We start from the raw sequence: 12,824 nt of genomic DNA, 5'->3' as shown, positions 1-12,824 counted from the left end.
TCTGTGTCAAACAGGGTGAGATGGAGAATTACTGAACAGCCTGGAGTCTGAATTTTGCTTTTTTAACAAAGTGGTCAAGACTGAAGGTCTCAGTGTTGAAGGGACAGTTCCTTAGCGACTGACACTGACACTGAGGAAGAGAATCACTGCAGGACAGCCCAGCTGTGGGGATGTGGTGCCAGGAACATGAGGTTGAGTTTATTCCGCTGAGAGGTGCTAAGCTTTAAGCCTGTTTCTCTCTTCTCATACTCTGAAGTAAAGACACAGTGGACTCTGACTCTGGGTGTGATCAGTTTCAGAGTGAAATTCCAGAAGGATGATTGCACTGGACTGCACACTCTCCTAGAGTACTGCTCTTAACTGGATTGAAGAGATTATCTCTCCTTCTTCAATTAACTTCCTTCTACACTCTGCCCCTGTCACGCCCCACACTCTCCCTTGCAAACGGCATTGCATTCCCAAGCCCACTGTTTCACAATCTCACTCCTAATTGAACCCCTCACATTCCCACATTCTGCAAGATTCACGGTTGCGCATAAAGATCCTCCTGTTCTACCAATTGGTTTCCTGGCAGCCCCTGTAACGGTACAGTACTACAGCATGACTGTTGTTGCTTGAAGGCCGGTAATGAACATGATTTTTAAAATTAAACTTGACTCACTTTGGGGGGGAAAAGTTCTGACAAAAGTTCACAAAATCATGAACATCCGGTAAAACTCTTTAGTTAGTTGATGCTAAAGATTATGAGTCTCTTTTATAATGGCTCTTTAAGTTTTGACTCTTGAGCAAACTGAACTCTTCTTATCTGTGGAAAGGTTGGTCTCCTCTCATGTGTATCCTCCCTGATGTTCCTGTCTCTCCTCCTGTTGCAGTGAATTAAGTCAAACCCAGACTCCAGCCCCGCCCCTCTGAGCTAAGAGTGGTGCTGCTGGGCAGGACTGGTGCTGGGAAGAGCGCAGCAGGAAACACCATCCTGGGCTCAGAAGAGTTTCCCTCCAAAGCCAGCAGCTCCGCGGTCACTCAGGAGAGCCAGAAGAGGACAGGACAAGTGTCTGGGAGATGGGTGACTGTAGTGGACACTCCAGACTGGCTCCACACTGGACTGTCTGAGGGGGACAGGAGACGGGATGTGGGGCTCTGTGTTAACTTGTCTGCCCTGGGACCCCATGCCTTCCTCCTGGTGACCCCGCTGGGCCGATCCACAGGGGAGGAGAAGAGGACACTGGAGATATTCGGGGAGAAGGCCCTGGAACACACCATTATCCTGTTCACCCACGCTGATGAGCTGACCAGCAGGACGCTGGAGGAGTTTGTGCACACAGGCAGCAGGGAGCTCCAGTGGCTGCTGGGAAAGTGTGAGAACAGGTATCACGCCCTCAACAACAAGGACAGGGGCGCCACTCAGGTCACAGAGCTGCTGGAGAAGATAGAGAAGCTGGTAGCAGGAAACAAGGGCAGCTACTACAGCAGTAAGATATACCAGGAGGCCAAGTCCCAGATCAGACAGGGGCAGCTGCAGATCCTGAGGGAGACAGAGGAGAGGAAACAGAGAGAGGAGGAGGAGAGACTAAGGGAGAAGCACCAGAAGGAGCTGCAGAACTACTTCCGCAGGATGGAGGAGGAGATCCAGACACGAGAGGAGATCAGAGCGCTGGAGGAGCAGATAGCAGAGCTGGAGGAGAGGGATGAGGGGAGAAGGAGAGTGCTGGAGGAGGAGCTGAGGAGAGAGGGTGCAGAGAGAGATGGAGGAACTGAGAGAGGAGAGGGAGAGGAGAGAGAGAGAAGAACACACAGGAGGGAGATGGAGGAACTCAGGCAGCACTATAAGGAAAAGGCCAGAGAGGAGGCAGAGAGACACCTGGACCTGGTGAAGCAGCACCTCAGCACAGGAGCAGTGATACTGGGAGCAGGACTGAGGGCAGCATTTCGGCCCCTAGCAGGAGCCCTGGGGGGCCCAACAGGAGCAGCAGCAGGAACAGTGATAGGAGCAGGAACTCAGTGCTTTACTGTGAGGAGAAGCCAGAGCAGCACAGACTCACGCACAGGAGCACGCACAACCCACAGGCACACAAGAACAAACACAAAAATGAAAACTAATTTTAAATTAATATTCTGTTTTGATCATGTTTTTATTATGGTATTTTTTGTATATGTCATGTATACTTTTTGGAGGTACTGTAATTGTAACAGTGTATATGTATATACTTGTAACACTAATGTCTGTAACTTGGGGGTGTGCTTCTTTCCTGTTCTCTCTGCCATGAACAGCACCCCAGTTCTTTTAAATTATTAGTCTAAATTGAAAAACCTTGGGGTAATATTCAATTCTGGCTTAATATTCGACACACATGTGCAGCATACTGTCAAAACATCTTTTTTTTCACCTCAGAAATATCACTAGACTACGCCCTATGCTATCGCTAACTGTGGCTGAAAAGCTGATCAACACATTTTTGTTCTCAGGAATTGACTACTGTAATGCTCTACTCACTGGAGTTTCTAAATCTACTCTGAACAAACTGCAGTATGTCCAAAATTCAGCAGCCAGAATCCGGACCAGGTCTAATGCAAGTGATTACATTACTCCTGTCCCGGAGTCCTTGCACTGGCTTCCGGTCAAATTCTGTGGGGACTAATCCTCATGCGCACCTATAAGGCTCTGCATGGCTTGGCAACTCAGTACTGTACCTGTCTGCACTATTATCGCTCTGCTCCCCACCTCGCAACCTTCACTCTTCTAATTCTGCTCTCCTTACTGTCCCCCAAGCCCGTCTACATTGTATGGGTGACAGGGTCTTCTCCCGTTATGCCCCCAAGCTCTGGAACTCTCTCTCCAAGGATATCAGAGAGTCACCTTCTCTAAACTCCTTCAGATCCAGACTCAAAACCTTCTTCTTCAGAAAAGCCTTTACTGAACTGGTTCCATTCTTCACCTCTCTGCTTTTCTTAGTACCACCATCCATGCTCTCCTCTGTATATTGTAATTGTGTTTTATCTTGTGTATGATCTTGTTTTATTGTTGTCATTCTGTAAAGCACTTTGAGAAGCCACCTTAAAAGGCACTATATAAAATAAAGTTGTTTTTTATTATTATTATTATTATTACTTGTGATTTTGTGTGTTTGACTGATGGGCAAACTGCTTGTGAGGAGCTGACAGGTGGGATACCTGCCGTATCTGGCGAGCCGCTTGTGTACTACATTACCCACAATACCCGGAAATGTGGGAGGAAGTGAGGTTGATCAAGTAAAGACACACGAGTATTCACCCTTCTCCGAGTCTCTCTATTAAACAATGAAAATATGAGAGTGGTACATAACAGAGCATTGCAGCAGGAACTGTTGGCGGCTTCTATCAATGACGATTTGACTTTTGTACCTTTGAGTTGTTGTTGTTATTATTATTATTATTATTATATTATTAAACACCTACTCCTTCGCGGGCTGGTTTGTATATTTCTGCTTTCAGTAAGGGGCATTTTATAATAACAATAATTATTGCTGACACTTATATAGCGCTTTTCTGGACACTCCACTCAAAACAATTTACAGGTAATGGGGACTCCCCTCCACCACCACCAGTGTGCAGCCCCCCCTGGATGATGCGACGGCACCCATAGTGCACCCGAACGCTCACCCCACATCAGCTATCAGTGGAGAGGAGAGCAGAGTAATGAAGCCAATTCAGAGATGGGGGTTATTAGGAGGCCATGACTGGTAGGGGCCAATGGGAAATTTGGCCAGGACGCCGGGGTTACACTTCTACTCTTTTCGAGAAACCCCTGGGATTTTTAATGATCACAGAGAGTCAGGACCTCAGTTTTACGTCTCATCCGAAGGACGGTTTTGACTATATTAACCTGTTAATATTTTTAAATCATAAAGGGGGTCTTGGCTTATTACCGCACCTTACACCCTCTCTGCCCAGATGGAGGGGTGAGAACAGATGTAGTGTAGCAGGTAGAAGAAATATAACATTTTAATTAAAATATATATTAATATACCAGTGAAGATTCCTATTTTACAGAATTATTACTGACCATTTGTTTCATGTGAATGTAATTCTCATTCACTCAGTAAGGTCTTTATTCATATTGCAATATGGTTTAGGGACACACTTGGGAAAAACAGCCACAGTCACCATATTCTCCTACTGGTGAGTGTGTGTGGGTCAGTAACAAGATGTCCTCTGTACAAGACAACAGTACACAACAGTACACTCCTCTGCACCATGTAGTATTTCTTGTATGGAGGGCTTTTTTACCAATAGAAATATAATTGTTTATATATTATTTTGTATATCTGTCCATTTTCTAATCCCGGATTGCAGGGGAGCCATAGTCTGTCCTGACAAGCAATGGGTGTAAGACAGCACACACACCCTGGACACAGACACACAAACACACACTCACACACCCTGGACGGGATGCCAGTCTGTCTCAGGGCACACATAGACACACAAACACACACTCACACACACCAGGACATCCCGTCCCGCCAGTCTGTGTGTGTGTCTGTGAGTATCGCAGGGTACACACAGACACACACACACATTCACACCAGGGCCAATTTTCCTACAAGCCAATTAACCCGAAACCCAAGTGAACACAAACATGCAAACACCACACAGACAGTCCCCCAGGAACTGAAGCCAGGCAGCGATGTTAACCACTGCACTACCCTGCAACTAAGATGTAGCAGGTATAAAAGGGTGAAAACAACACTTAATATTTTGTGTATTTCTGCCCTCTGTAGAGCAGTTACAGTTTACAGCTCTGTGCTCACTACTATGTCAGCTGATAAAAACAGAACCATTGAGGTGTTGAAGTTGTATGGTATGTTTGTTTATTTCATTTAAGGCTTTGTCGGAACACTTTAAGATCTTTAAGTAGGGATCCTAATAATTTGACCATGGTGGGGGTTTCAGTGGTCTGGACTTGTAGTGTCATTTGACTGAAAGTGAAGAAAGTATACAGAATCGCTGATTGTAAAACTGGAAGGTGCTGTACTGGCAGATTAATCTGGTATGATGTATTGCAAAATTGTATGTTTGTCAAACAACAAACAGTTCAAAATGAAGAAAACAACCCAAGTGAAATGTCACTACTTTTTAATGCTTGTAAAAAGATACAGTTTGTCACATTTGATTGTGATTTCCTTTATTAGATATTTTAGTTAGAAGCAGTAATTATCCCATCTGTCAGTACAGGAGAAGAAGAAAGTTTTGTCACCAACTGTCACCAATTTTCAATTACCATTTCAATGTTTTGTGTTTCTATTGCAGTATATCATTTTTTTCCCTATTTTAATCTGTTTCCATTAATCACACACCAGAGGATTTAAGAATTTATCAGCACAGTAAACATAAGAATTTTCCTACACAGAAAACCCGACCCCTGATGGAGTATGAGAGCAAATGCCTTGATTTCCTGTGGACATCACACCCACAGCTTCAAAATACAGCATGACGTTCCTTAGTCAAACTCTGAATGACTTTTCACAAACAGCAAAACAAATGTCAGAATAAAGTTTAAAGATAAAACCAATTTCAGGTTAAAATATAACACAATAGTTGCAGAAATCTGCAGTTACTCATTCACTATTCAGTGTCTAAATGTCTGTTGAGTGAGAGCTTTCTGTGAAATTCTAGTACTGAAATAATTTTACTGGGAGACAGTTCTCTTTTTGGAACCTCAATCCTAAATCAATCTGAAGGCCATATGTTACCATATCTAACCCAGAGAGCTTCTCATCTGTTCATTAATAATCAGATTTGTTACAGATGAGCATGACGATATGATATGAGGACCTGTAAGACTGACTTGATCCGTAGGTGAGCTCCTGAAAGGAGTGATCCATAATCCCTCTGAATCAGGTTGAACATTGGTGTCCCTGAATACCTAAATATTTACACTGATGTGGGTTTACTACACGTCTCTGAGGGCTGCTTCCTTTGTGCTTCTGTCCCAGTCTTGAGGGAGTTTATCCAGACCTGTGAATTTCAGTCCAAATTCCTGCTCGATCTTTATCCTAAAAGTACAGATGAACCATTTCCAGTAGAACTGTTTGTTTGATATCACTTCATTTTTACACCATTGCAGGTGTCAGTTTATACAAAAAGACATTGATATGAAAAGTTCATCTTTAAATTATGTTATTAATGGTACTTTTTTCTTTCTCAGATCTAAAGTTACTTCATTTCCTCTTTTCAATTGTTTTCCATTCATCGGGAATTTCACCACTACCTTCAAATTTTAGCTTTAATTTCCCCTCCAGCTGTGACCTGAAAGTACAGATGAACCATTTCCAGTAGGACTGTTCGCTGTTATCTGGGGTGATGCTCCATCTACTGTAAGGTTCACCTGCTGCTCTGTAGGTCTTATAAGGGAAAGAACTACTGGAACTCAAAGGTCTGAATCTCTTGTCACTGCTGACTGAAGTGGTACAAAAATCAACAGAATTCATCAGTGCCACGGCGATGCCAGCCAGCCAGAGCTTTTGATCGGTGAAACTGGACACTGTGGTCAGTCTCATGGCCAGGGATGGTGTTTGTACAGATGGATTTACAGAAGGGACACTGTTCCCAACACCCACTGAGCGCCTCACACAGAATCTCATCAGGTCTGAGTCTGAACATCTTTAAGTCAAGGTCAGGTTTGCTGCTGCTTTCTTTCTGAAGATTTTCCAGTATCTCCTCAAGTGATCTGGCCATCGTTTCTCTGAGGAACTTCAGGTCTGTGATGTCTTCATTTTCAATGTTTCTGAAGTCCTGTCTGGGGAGCGCCATATGATCACTGAGTGCTACACAGAAGTCATCCAGCCACAAGGTGGCACCACCATGTCTCTCTCTCACAGCTGCAGTGACAGTAGTGTTCACTGTTATAACCTGCTGTACTAGGTCAGTCAGATTGGTATTAAACATCACTCTCAGTTGATCACTGTTGTTTCTACAGTATCTTTCAACACGCTCCCTTATAAACCTCTCAAAATAATCCTTTGGCTGGTTAATATATTCCATATAGGAGTCAAAGTCCTCCTGCTCAGCGAGGTGTCTCAGAATGTGGTTCTCCAGGTTGGATCTGTTACCACTGAAAGCAGGGCAGTTAGATTTCATATCATCTGTGATCTGGATACAGGTCTTAGCACACACTGCCTGCTGGATCGCAGGTTTGAGACATCTGCACAGAAAATCTACAAAGAATGTGACAGATGTGGCTCCTTTACAGAAGCTCTTAAAAGAGTCAAGGTACTGATCCCTCTTACTCTCGAGGTAAATCAGAGGATCGTTGGCTCTCCTGAATGCTGTGTGTAGTTTCTCAAATTGTGGTGCTGCAGTAAAGCACAGATAGACAGACAGTTCAAACTTGTACTCCTTTGTGAATATATTTTGCTCTGTAGACTTTTCATAATCAGTTATGTTACTTTTTATCAGCCCCAGGATTTCATGGATGAAGTTTTCATTGAAATCCACTTTCTCCCCTTCTCTCCTGTCAATGTATTTATTAACAGCTCTCTGTATGTGCTGAGTGAGTTCATTCCCATGAAACTCGCACTGTGGGTCTTGAGAAGTAACTGTGTTCCATACAGATCTTGCCCAGCTTTGTTTGATGTGTTTTTTCTTATTGAACTGGAACATCTCCTCTCTGTTGTCAATCTTGTTGAGGACATCTCCCTGGTTCTTGAATTTCTCCAGCAGGATGTTCTGCACTGTGGCTCTGATGTCCTCAGGGGGCAGCTCTGAGGACACTCTGGTCACCCAGCTCTTCCAGAGTCTGTCAAACTGCTCCTCCACTTTCTTATCACTGAGCTTCTGCTCCTTCAGTCTGGAAGCCAGGTCTTTGCTCATTTTAATCAGTTCTGATTCATATTCTGATTTCTTCCTGTCCAGCTCTAATCGGCATTTCTTCAGTCTGATCAGTTCATTGCTCTGTTTTCGGGTTTCTTCAGTGAGCTCATTCCTCAGGATCTCAAATCTTTTATCAACATTCACCTTCCAGTTAATCAAGATCTCCTGTTTTTTTTCCTCTTTAAAATACTTCTCTATTTCAGCTGTCAGAGTGCTGTAAACCCCATTAAATTTTCTCATCAGATCTGACAATGTCACAGCCTGAACTATATTATTGTTAATTTGGTTGCTCAGTCTGTTCTGTATCTCCAGGGCTCTTTTCCTCATCTTCCATGACCACTCTCCGTACTTCTGCTCTAGTTTACTGTAAACCAACATTTCCAGGGTGTTTCTGAAGCTGAAGACAAAGTTCTCCCCCAGCAGTGCGTTCCAGACATCTCTGATCCGTAATTTAAACTCGGACAGTGAGGGAAACTTCACTCTAGGCTGCCACTGAGCAACACTGAGGAGCTTCATCTTCAGCTCCTGGACATTCTGGCTGTAGGAGGGGTTGGGAGGAGCCATCAGAGGGTCTCCTTCCAGAAGGTTTTTGAAGTAGAAAACCTGTGATTCCACATCGAACTGGATTATATCACTGAAGCCAGTAACTTCATGCTTTTCCTCTGTAGCAGCAATGCGGGCCATTTCATCCAGTTTCTCCAGGAGACACCTCCTTCCCTCCATATTCTTCTCATTCGCTGAAGCTTCTGCAACATTCTGGTGCACAAAAATACAACTTGGTTTGATCTGAACACTTGTCATTCTCAGAAATGCCTGGACGCAAATCTGGAGAATGTCCTGCATTTCAGACGGATTCTCTCCCATGATGTTGATAAGAGTCATGTCCCCAATCCCGATAATTAAAGTTGCTAATTCATTGTCATGACTCAGTGAGGTTTTATTACTGAGCTCTGGCGACCGAAGCCCCTCTGTGTCCACCACCAAGACAAAGTCATACTGCAGCTGGGCTCTGACCTCCTCACTCACTCTCACTAACTGCATGAACGCTCCCCTGGTGCACCTGCCTGCACTCACTGTGAACTGCAGCCCAAACATTGTGTTCAGCAGAGTGGACTTTCCTGAGCTCTGGACTCCAAGGACTGAGAGGACAAACACCTTTCTGTCTCCAAGTCTCTCAGTGAGCTTGTCCAATACGGCCTCAATCCACACCAGGGGCACATGGGCAGCATCACCGTCCGTCAGCTCCAGAGGGTGTCCTGACATAATCTCTCCTCTTTCAACAGATTCAACAAAATCTTGGCCTTTTCCTTCCCTTCTGTACAGAATTCGCTTTCTTCATCCACCCTGAACTGCTGTCGTCTCGCTGCCTGTAAGTATGTCTGCAGGCTGGAGGTCTTGTTCACAGTGGAGATGCAGTGTTTGATGTGTGAACTGATCTCATCAGTCAGATTACCTTCGCTCCTGTTCTTGGCTGCCAGTCTCACCTTGGTTGGATTATTTCCTGGAGGGACTTTACTCTGTCCAGCAAACAGACAGATCAGGGGGACAGGAGAGTTGGAAAGAGCCTCAGCTTTCTTCTTCTCTTCTCCAACCAGCGGAGACTCTGGGATCAGAAACTGCAGCTGCTCTGGGTGTTGGCTGGCATCTCCGTGAAGGTTCAGGAAAGCTATACAGCTGTCGAACACGTCGTCCTTCCTGCCTCCTGGACAGTACCAGGCGATCTCCACCACCCCGTCCATGAGCAGGCAGTCTGGGGAGCTGCCCCTGCAGTGCCGGTGGAAAAACACATTGTGTCTCTTGGGGCTGATGACACTGTTCAGGTCCTGGGATTTTGAGATGGAGGATGATCCCAGCCTGATGAAGGACACAGTTGGCACTGGAGTGTTGAACATGTCCCTGCAGTTGTGTTTCACAGAGCTGCCTCTCACTGAGAGCTCCTTACTGCACCAGGACCTCTTGACCTGCCTCAGGGCCCACAGAGGGAGCTCCACTGCCCCAGTCTTAGGGCTGGGCACCAGGAGGGGCAAGGCAAACTGACAGGTGGAGAGCTTGTTGAAGACGAACGCTCTCAGGAAGTCACCAGAGCAGTGGAACACAGCCATGTGGACGTCCATGGGGTGAATATATGAGTCTAGTTTGTTATCCTCTTCATCTTCCTCCTGTCCAACGCTGAAGAAGTCACTCGTTTTGTTTTTACTGGAACACTGGTTGTCTGGACTGCTTTTCTTAAATTCATTATCTGGAAGTTTCAGTACAAAAAACCGAGCACTGTAGTCCAGCGTCATGAGCTTGTAGAGATAGTAAGAACACAGCTGTGTCTCTGTTGTTGGCTTCTTGGCACTGAGTGATAGACTGTCAATGACAAGAACCTCTGATTTTTCAATTTTGCTGGAATACACAGACTGAATTCCCAGTTTTTGAAGCAAATTAGTAAAATCTTCCATTTTCATTTTATTAACAATGTGTGTCAACATCAGGTCTGCGTCCTGCCCTGTGATCCTTCTGTAGGCCTCCAGCAGGCTGCTGCTCAGTCTGAAAGGGTCTGTGAAGTCTTGAGTGTGAGCAGACAGGATGATGTCCCAAACAGGAATCAAACTGGTTCCTCTGTCTATCACCTGCCAGGTCCTGTTACTGCTGACCAGAGCACACTTCCACTTCAGGTGATTGTTGGTTTCAGCAGGACCCCCAGTTTTAGAGACAGAAAGCTTCACTCTGCTCATCTGTGCTTCACTGTAGCTCCCAGTAAAGGATCCTTTCAGCTGTGATGCAGACACGCTCACTTCACTTTTAGGCGCAGTGATTGAAAAAAAATATTTTTTTCAGTAATAAGAAATGTTTTCTGATTCCAGCGACATTGCTCTCTTTAGGTGAACATAAAGAGGTTAATTTACTGTATCCAGCACCAACATAGAGATGTAAGGCTTCAGATATCAGGCTGTTCATCTGTGTGACTTCACTGCTGCTGAACCCCTGAGCAGAGGCCTTCCACCAGAACATCCCACCAAAGTGAAGAGGACCCTGGTCAGTGTGGGAACCAAATCTCTTGAAAAACTCACCAACTCTGTCCAGTAACTCAGGGGTCATGTCACCCTCATCACTGTTGATCAGCACTGCTTCTATGTCTCTAAGGTCTTTCATGGCAGCACTTGACAGCTTCAGTTTGTCCTTCTGAATAAAGCTGGACGCCAGTGGGACATAACTGTACATCGTTTTCCACACGCAGGACTCTTCAGAGGAGGATGTGTGAGATTTCCCCTGTTCTTTAGTACAGTGTGACTTTTCTGTTGTGTTTTCAACAGTAAAAACTTTAAATCTAACTTTTGCTGAAATGCTAAAAGTGTAGCCGAGCTTTTCCACGACCTTCTGGAAGAAGGTCAGAGATGTGCAGGAGGAAAATGCTTCCTTCTCATAAAGCGAGCTGTGCTGGGGTCTGTGCAGTGAGAAGCCCTCAGGAACCTCAATGAGCTGCTCTCTCTTCTCCAGCATGTTCTCCAGAATCCCAGTGCAGTAGACTCCCTGCAGAGCCAGGCCTCCAGACGCGCTTCTTAACACATCTTCATCAGGAACATTCCCAGGGTGAGACAGGGAGGAGTCTTCCAGAAGGTTGAGCTGTTGGTGTAGATTTTCCACCAGCTCCTTTAGAGACTCTCCAGCAGGTACCCAGCATTCCTGAGGAACGTCAAGGGCTGAGCGAATCTTGTCTTCCAGTTCTCTCACCTCAGCACTGTTTCGGTCTTTGCCTCCCTTGTGCAGTTTCTGAAGCTCTGTGAGGTCTTGTCTCACCTCGTCCATTCTCTCTCTGAAAGACTCCTCTGGGGTTTCCATCTTGTCCTATTTCATCAGAAAAAGAGGAGAAAAGAGAAAGCTGTAAGAACTTGGTTTTGGATTACAACTTCTTCTGGGCCAAGAAGAGAAAAAAACACTGGTCCTTATTTTTTCCCAGAATTGATTAAAAAACTACACAGTATTTTCAGGCAGAGCTAAGTCAACTGCATCACAAAGTAGAGGAAATACATTGTTTGCCCAGGTATGAAGCCCGATGGTTTTCAATATCATGGTGATACACAGAGTCTTTAACTGCTGATTTGTGTCATTATCGATGGAGGGCAGGGATCCTGGCAAGCCATATCATAAAATTTATTTACTACAATACATTCTTAATGTTATGCTGTGGGCCCTGAGATCTCGGCACAGTGCTTAATGACAAGCCAAGCTCCAAGTGCAGGTTCACAGCGGAACCTCTTCAGGGTTTTAATGAGAGATGATGAAGTAATAAGGCAGGCTGATTGAAACCAGAGCTGTATAAAATAATAGGAAGTTGGAAAAAAAGCTGCCTTGATGCAGCAGAGAGACTGGTTTGAATACAGCTGTCGCAATTGCAGAGAGTTCTGCCAGCGGAAGGAGACTGTCTGGAGATGGTGGGAGAGCTGTAGCTTTGAAGGAGAAAGAGAAAAAAGGGTAAAAAAATCACAAGCCAAAGAAAAATAGAGGTGAATGGTCTCACTGATTGAGTGCTTGTGACTTTTTTTGGATGTAGCATCTGCTTCGTGGTCTGTCTAGCAGCAGAATAACCAAAAATGAAGCAAGATGTCAAGATGTCAAAGTATGAAACTAAAAGCTGGAGGCTGGCTGGAGGCCGCGCAGATATAAGACCCCGGAGGCCTCTGAGGGTGCCGTGCAGAGATAAGGCCCTTATTGACTTAAAGTTGAAATTGCTGCCAAACACTGTGAGTCAGAAACAGGTACAGCCTCGAGTGCAGATGAGATGGACTGGCGAGCGTCAGTATCTGATGCACTGTCCTGAGGCTGCAGAGACTGCTGCTTAGACCAAAGACTGACTTCATGTGCTGGGCGACGCTGGCGCTGAAAACTTCTGCAGAGCTCAGTGAGAAGAGCTGGATTAAATCCAATACTGCCGAGCAGACCTACGTGCTATACTGAAGCCAAAATATCTGCCAAACAGTTTGCTGGACAGAAAC

The 12,824-nt window shown here is 45.1% G+C and overlaps 3 protein-coding genes across 3 annotated transcripts; 1 reads left to right on the top strand and 2 right to left on the bottom strand.

Annotated features, from left to right (window-relative positions):
- Positions 1–699: 699 nt before the first annotated feature.
- Positions 700–5,975, top strand: LOC148665534 (GTPase IMAP family member 3-like). The gene is made up of 4 exons (XM_088630943.1): positions 700–710; positions 937–1,438; positions 1,550–1,702; positions 5,970–5,975. The coding sequence occupies exons 1-4, from the start codon at positions 700–702 to the stop codon at positions 5,973–5,975; spliced, it is 672 nt and encodes a 223-aa protein (XP_088487069.1).
- A 2,989-nt stretch (positions 5,976–8,964) lies between these two features.
- LOC148665533 (interferon-induced very large GTPase 1-like) lies at positions 8,965–10,600 on the bottom strand. Its single transcript, XM_088632363.1, has one exon. It carries the CDS (start codon positions 10,563–10,565, stop codon positions 9,084–9,086), a length of 1,482 nt encoding a protein of 493 aa, XP_088488489.1. The 5' UTR covers positions 10,566–10,600; the 3' UTR covers positions 8,965–9,083.
- A 32-nt stretch (positions 10,601–10,632) lies between these two features.
- On the bottom strand, positions 10,633–11,670 carry LOC148665532 (interferon-induced very large GTPase 1-like). Its single transcript, XM_088632379.1, has one exon. The coding sequence runs from the start codon at positions 11,668–11,670 to the stop codon at positions 10,633–10,635; it is 1,038 nt and encodes a 345-aa protein (XP_088488505.1).
- Positions 11,671–12,824: the final 1,154 nt, after the last annotated feature.

Source organism: Lepisosteus platostomus, chromosome 5, assembly GCF_059453375.1.
Source record: "Lepisosteus platostomus isolate fLepPlt1 chromosome 5, fLepPlt1.hap1, whole genome shotgun sequence".
Taxonomy (NCBI): Eukaryota; Metazoa; Chordata; class Actinopteri; order Semionotiformes; family Lepisosteidae; genus Lepisosteus; species Lepisosteus platostomus.
Note: the sequence above shows the minus strand (reverse complement) of the source record. Positions and strands in the feature narration are given on the sequence as shown.